Raw genomic sequence first — 7613 nt, 5'->3', positions numbered from 1 at the left:
AAAACAGCCGGGTGTGGTTGCAGGCGCCTGTAGTCCCAGCTACTGGGGAGGCTGAGGCAGGAGAATGGCATGAACCCGGGAGGCGGAGATTGCAGTGAGCCGAGACTGCGCAACTGCACTCCAGCCTGGGAGACACAGCAAGACTCTGTCTCAAAAAAACAAACAAACAAAAAAACAAAACAAAACCACATTCCTATATTAAAGTTCTAAACCTCAAGGTGACTTTATCTGGAGATAGGGCCTTGAAAGAAGCAATTAAATGAGGTCATAAGGGTAGGGCCTTAATCCAATAGGACTAGCCTCCTCTAAAGGACAGGAAGAGAAACTAGGAGAGTGAAGTGAACAGGAAGAGACAAGGGAGAGTGAAGATGCAGCAAGAAGGCAGCCATCTACCTACAAGACAAAGGTAGGGGTCTTAGGAAAAACCAACCCTATGGGCACCTTGATGTTGAACTTCCAGTCTCCAGAACTGTGAGAAAATACATTTCTGTTGTTTAAGCCACCCAGTCTACGGTATTTTGTTATGGCAGCCCTAGCAGATTAATATAAATATCTTCCATTTTTGTCCCATATTTTCCCCAGTTGATCTGAACCAAATTCTTAAACTATGAAACTATGAACCATGCTGGTAACTATTAAATCTGTATTTCTCATTCAGTCCTTTTCTCTTGAGACACACGGTCACTCGGATACCTAATAAGCATTTAACACTTAATATATTCACAACTGAACTCATTGTTTTCCTCTCTGCAAATCTACTTTTTCCACAGTATTCTCTATTATCTGCAATTCCCCTTCCTTCCTTATCTCACATCTTATCATGGATAAAATCCTGCCCATTTATCTTCAATGTTTTGTTGATCTATCTCATCTCCATTCCCACTTCCTTTGCTTGGTTCGGACCTCTACCATCTCCTTCTGGGATTAGTACAGTAGTCTCCTGATTCTATTCTAGCCCTCCTTCTAATCGTTCTGTACTCTGCTGCCAGGGATCTCTCCAAATACATATCTGGTTTTCTCACTCTCTTGCTTATCCAGCAGCATCTTCCCACTCCTTTCAGGGCAAAATCCAGAAGACTCCTTGGCATGGCATGTAAGGTCCCTGACAATCTGGCCATAGCCTACTGCTCCAACTGACCTCCCTTCATTCCCTGCCTTCACACTCTGTGCTCTAAGTATCCTGAGCAAACTGTACTTCTCTGGATGGGCCATGTTTTCTGACTCCTGTGTATCTTTGCAAATGCCCTTTATCGCATACTTTAACTCCAATTCTTCCTTCAAAACTGAGTTCAGCTGTCACCTCCTCTAGGAGGTCTTCACTGGACCCCCACATCTGAATTAGGCTGTATCACAAACATTTATCCCACAGTAATATAATAGACTGTCTCTCCACAAGAAAGAATTTATTAGGGTTTTCATTTCAGTGTCTTTATCACATGTAACTGTATGCTAAGGATATAAAACAATGAAATAAAACATATCTGCATTTTCAAAAGGCACCCAACTACATTAATTTTCTTGGTGAACACAGTAGACATATGAAATATACTTAAACAAAATAGGTGTTGTGCTAAAGCATCATTTACACAGATCATCCTAATGCTTACAGTTCTCCTCTGGCATGTATAATATACCACCTGTATAACAGTTATCCAGATAGATGGCTTATTTTTACTCTTGAAAATAAGATCTTGGAGGGTAAAGATTATAACCTATCCATTCATATCTTCTAGGGAGTATGGGATATCTTGTATTTAATTATACATTTAGCAACTATCTGCTGAATGAACAAAAATAAGTTGTCACTGATCTTTATATAGCATTCATAAAATAGTATATTGTTATGAAATAGAATATCACACTCACCAACGGTTTCAATAAGAATTATGTCATATCCCGCCCCTTCACACAACAGAATAGCTTCATTTGTGGTCCTTGTCACGCCTCCTAAAGTTCCTCTAGTAGGAGATGGCCTGATGTATGCATTCATATCTCTTGATAACTCAGTCATTCGGGTTTTATCACCTAAGAGTGATCCTAAAACATACAGTTACATTTTATAATCGTGGAACAGTTTTATGGGTCAATTATCAGCCAGTTCCTAGAGGGAAGTGCTTTATGCCATTTCTCCCTAAATCTCAAACTGCATTTCATATTACTGAGCTTCTCTCCAACTCATTGTATACAATGATGTCAGATTAATCTTAACATTTCAAGCCCCTAAAAATCTATAATTTATAGCTTCCCCCTGACCAAAGGTTCCAATCCAGATTCTTCAGCCGCACCTTACCTGTCCAACTCTGGCTTCTACTAGTCCCCACACCAATCCTCTGTTCCAACCAGGGTGGTTACTTTACTGTCATCTTAACATCACTGTGTTTGCTTCGTCCCATCTTTTGTTTGTGCTCTCATGCCAGAAGTATCTCTCCTGTTTCCTCACTGCTGAGTTACAATGTGTCAAGCCCAGGGTCTGTATTCTGGTTCCACCATTTCACACTATTCAATTTTGAGAGGTCACTTTACCTTCCTGAACCCTCTTTCCTCAGCTACATCACAAGGGTAATATGCTACTGGGAGAAGCGAATGTAATTATATACAGGAAGGTGCTTCAAAAACCGTTAATAACAAAAACACAGAACTTATCCACCTTATAAAGATCAGTAAAAGTCCTTGCTCCTTCATATAGTCTGCCTGGAACCTTTTCAGCCCATGCCCATCTCTGTGATTTTCTAAGGTACAACAGCTCTGCAGTGTATGCCAGCATGCTGGAGGGCATAAGAGAACTTTAGTGTCCCTCCCCTTTCTATTATCTCCATGAGCACCCTCCACTCCTCATTCTTTTATTTTTGCAAATGACATTTTCTCAACCTTACGTAAATGCTACACAAATATATCTTCAAGCTGCCCCTTCTGCCCAGTCTGTTGCTTCTAATCGCCTACTACTTAGAAAATTTGGAGCTCTCACTGAATGCAATGTAAGCTGAGTTAATGGATGGAAAACTATTCATACAACACATTTTTTGGTTTCATATTTTTAATTCTTATCTCTTTCACACAGTGGTTCTCAACTGGGGGCAATTTGGCAATGTTTAGAGACATATTTACTTGTCACAAGTGAGGGGTAGGATGCTACTGGCATCTACTGGGTAGAGGCCAGATATGCTGCTAAGTAAGCATCCTTCAATGCACAGGACAGCCACCCACAACAAAGAATGATTTGACATAAAATGTCACTACCGCCAAACTTGAGAAACCGTGCTTTAAATAAGTCTTTGCCTACAGGACCATGTCTTATATAGGTTGTACACTAAATGCTTAACAAAGTGTTAAGAGTAGGCACTCAATAACTGTGGAATGAAACTGGTTACGTTTTTGTTTTCATGGTAGTACAATATTTTGACAAACATCAATACTTACAAATTCTAGAAGACTGAAAGTCCTGGGACTATTATGTTTTACTACTTTGCTTTAGTCATATACCAACATTTGTAGGTGTACTGCTGTTCTAATCTGAATATTCATTTTCCCTCTTTTTAAGAGCTACTTTTTCCACATAATGTAAAGATTGAAAAGTTTCTTAAAGATATGCTCTTTTACCACTAAATGCCAGTTCAGAGTCTTCTCATAGGTTCTAATTCTAGACCACACATGTACCCCATACATCAAGTTCCTTATTTACTTCACATACAACCTTTTCTTAAGGTAATTTTCTGCATGAAATAATCTCTGTGTAAGTAAACAATCTGCCAAAGCTATACTTTTAAACTACTATCCTATAGATCCCATCACACTGAAGTAAACATTAGGAAATTACTCTCCCATGTCTTAGCCAGCGATTCCAAAACTGTTAATTGAAGACTCTCACGAAGATCTCAAAGCTATCACAGGGAGTCTGTGAATTCAAAGCACAAAAAAGATGGACTATAGACCAAAAAACTAATGCTTCTCAAACTTTAATGTAATGCTGTTTTTCAAGTGTATGTACTGATGCAACAAGGTAGAAATTTATATTTATAGTGTTTTTGTCTGTCCTTGTATTTTTTTCTTTCAAAGTGTATATAATTTTTTTGCCTGAGAAAGGGATCACCATTTTTTGAGAAAGGTTAGGAACCACATAGCTATGTAACTTTAATCACAGGCTATTTTATGACATTATTTTTGTCTATTATTATCTCAAGCTATTATTTTTTTTCTATTGTTAAGTATTCCAGAATATTGTGAAAATGGGGGAATAGCCTTCTCACCTATATATAAATGAGGGCCACTTACTGAAAAATCCTTCATTAAGTACTTACTTTTAACAAAGTTCTAAAACTGTAAATGAGACAACATATTGACATGGATTTAATTTTGAACCTTGTGAGCAAAAATTTTATTTTACAGTTAACTTTTTTTATTATAGTGACTCAAATTTTGAATGTTCTGGGCTAGATTTCTCAATGGGGTGATAATAGGAATGGGGTGATAATAGGAATTGTCCACGTCTATATTAACCTAAGTCCCTAAAATATGATTACATCATCATTCTGAATACTTAGTATTAAACCCACATTATAACGCAGTACACAAAAACCAAATACTTCCATAAAGCGTCTTGCATTTACCCCTTCACAACACACATTGTATTGTAATGGCCTGCGTTTGTGTTTCCTGCATAAGATGTAAACCTTGCTAAAGCCAGGACTGTATCTTGTTCACCATTATATAACACAGTTTAAGAACCTTCCATGTACAATGCCTCACCTATAGTAGGCGCTCAAATACTTCCTAAGTGAGTAACTGTAATATGAAAAGCTTAAATCATAAAGAGGGGTAAGGGAAGAAAAAACCTTTCCTGTTTATATGGTATGCTTTCTGTTTTCTTTAAACGATCCTTTGGGGAACTAAGTTTATATTCATTTTATCTCTGATGAGCTGCAAATTAAACTTTGAGTGACTTCATGACCTCAAATCAGAAAGTAATTGCTTAACATTCTGTGCAACGTACAATGTACTATGCTAAATGCCGTAAGGGGAATGGCAGTATATTACAGTGCCCCTCTAAGAGCTTTCTGTTTAACTGAACATATTATATAAACAGTTGACAATTATAAACAGCAGTAAGGTTTTTCTAAAGCTTAAGAGATGTTAAAACATTATGAGGAAAATGACACATGAGTAAGGACCTATTTTCTGAATTGCACAGGTGCTAATGCAGCCAGGAAACACAACAGGAGCAAAGAGGGGCCTGGCCTTATGCATGGGAGCTGAAGGACCAAAATTTGCATTTGATCATCTTCAACTTTTGGCACCTGTTGTCACAGTTTTCTGAGTGCCCACTGAGCTATCCACAAGCTGGCCGCCTCTGAAGTGTACAATACTCCCAAACTACTTCCCTCAGCTTCCACCTAACTCTGCAGAACTCCCTTCCTTTAGCGAGACCAAACTTAGCTAGCAGTTAGAGGTCACCCAACTGTGCCAATTCCTACTAAATTGTAACAGAAAGCCCCCAGAGCTCTGCAATTTAAAAAGAATCAGCCACACTTACCACCACTAGTACAAGAAGAAGGGTCCACAGCTAGCACAGATAATTTGTGCCCTCTCTCAGTAAGCATTTTTCCAAAATATTCTATAAATGTTGATTTTCCAGCACCAGGGGGCCCAGACAATCCTATGGTGGAAAGAGATCTTCTAGTTCAATGAAACAAATGAAATCAGAACTACGATCAGTTTTACTGAGTAAAATATTAGACTACCTTCTATTTCCCCTAATGTATTAAAACCACAATTAATATATTTCAACATGTCCTAAAATGGCAAATAAAAATCTGTTTCTTTAATTCCTGAGTAACGGGGCTACAGGAAGGAAACACTCTGGGTTCCACATGTTCACAAAATTCACTTTTAAAAACTGCAAAACATGCTTTGCCTTTGTACTATAAAGTAGATCTTTCTGGACAGACTTCATTGTCTCCATTGTTAATGTGCTCAGTTTCTACATCTGCCCACTTCTCATCATGATCAAATTATTTTACCTACCTCAGTTCTGTATACTTCTTCCCACTGGAAAAACAACTCATTATTCTAGAAATTCCCAGTGATTGAGAAAGCAGTTTTCTATTTATAAGGGATCATCTTTTTTCTTCATCTCACTCATAACTCAAAGAATATAAAGTGAATTCTGAAAAAAATAGTTTATGTTAAGAAAAGCAGAAAACTCCCCCACTTGGAGAGTTGGCAGTGCACGGCCGGTAAGAGCACAAACCCTGAAGCCACGCAGCCAGTTCTCATTCTAGCTCTGCCTCCCACGAGCTATGTGATCTTGGGTAAATTACTTAACCTCTTTCTATGCCTCAGTGTCCACTGCAATAAAATAGATATAGTAATAGTACCTCTCTCTTCAGGTTGTTTTAAGAATTAGATGAGTTAATGTCTGTAATATGTTTAGAACAGTGCATGGCATAAGAGATATATAAGTGTATGTTAAATGAAATATATAAAACATAGGCATTTAACTACACTCGAAGTATGTATAGTGTATGGGATGCCTGACTCCTTACCACAATTCTTGGGGCAGATCCAATATTATCTTAAACACCCTTTTAGGTGCTGAATAAACATTTGTTGCTTTTACTTATGGTGGTGAAAAAAATAACTGCAATAAAGACAGGTTTCTCTGGCCTCATGAGATCAAGATGGAAGAACCGGAATAGCACTACAAAGTTATCTGTGAACTGCTAGTTAATTCCACACATTTCTGAGACATTTTTTCAAAGATTCTCTAAAATCTTAGTAAGTAGGCACTTTGTCATAACTAGAATTTCTCTGTGGGAGTTTGCTATTATCTTTGTTTACCATACATAAAGATTATTAACATCCAATGTAGTACTCTCAAAATGAGAATCCCTCAGTAAGGGCAGAAGATTAAGAAGTCTGAAAAATGGGGACCAGTATAAATATTGGTTGGCGAGCTATTTTGAAATTATCTTAAAGCATCCATGCCCATTACCCTAAAAACTAGGAGGCTTTTGTGTCTGCATTGCCAATAAACTGTGAGACAAAGGTGTAATGTAACATGAAATTTTAAAAGTATTTACTCATTCTCCACAAAATTTTTGCACTTTAACCACCAAGACAAGTTGTTTTTAGCAGGAGGGTTGGTTCAAATCACCTAGTTCACCACCGTGGGACATTCTCATTCCACCTAAACTGGCTTGTTTAATTCCTGCTGGTCAAACATATCTAAATTGTTTTACAATGTACAATTTCAAAAACAATTTCAGAACCAAGTCAAATTGTTCAAGAAATCAAATGAACATCTAATATACAGACAACAAATAAATATGATCTCTTTCTTAAAGTACATTTTGATAGGCTGGGCATGGTAGCCCGTGCCTGTAGTCCCAGCACTTTGGTAGGCCAAGGTGGGAGGACTGCTTGAGCCCAGGAGTTCAAGACCAGCCTGGGCAACATAATGAGACCCCATCTCTACAAAAAACTTCTAAAAAAAATTAGCCAAGGATGATGTTGGAGGCATGATATTGGAGCCAAGCATGATGTTGGAGCTATGATCACCACTGCATTCCAGCCTGGGTGACAGAGTGAGACTAAAAATAAAATAGCTGGGCACAGTG

At 38.0% G+C, this 7613-nt stretch overlaps 1 protein-coding gene across 3 annotated transcripts in view; it reads right to left on the bottom strand.

Moving 5' to 3' along the window:
* The window catches only part of MMAA (metabolism of cobalamin associated A), a 36395-nt gene that overhangs the window by 7480 nt on the left and 21302 nt on the right, over positions 1–7613 (bottom strand). For 2 of the 3 annotated variants that reach the window (XM_058436789.1, XM_032147869.2), the window contains exons 3-4: positions 5528–5650; positions 1867–2037 (exon numbers count right to left, since the gene is read on the bottom strand). In XM_058436789.1, the coding sequence (XP_058292772.1) occupies positions 1867–2037; positions 5528–5650 (294 nt within the window). Of the gene's footprint in view, positions 1–1866; positions 2038–5527; positions 5651–6018; positions 6113–7613 lie in introns of those variants that run through there. The other variant, XM_032147877.2, reaches the window with a different exon arrangement.

Source organism: Hylobates moloch, unplaced genomic scaffold, assembly GCF_009828535.3.
Source record: "Hylobates moloch isolate HMO894 unplaced genomic scaffold, HMol_V3 SCAFFOLD_3, whole genome shotgun sequence".
In the NCBI taxonomy this organism is placed as follows: Eukaryota; Metazoa; Chordata; class Mammalia; order Primates; family Hylobatidae; genus Hylobates; species Hylobates moloch.
The sequence above is the reverse complement of the archived record's forward strand: the minus strand, read 5'-3'. Positions and strand labels throughout refer to the sequence as shown.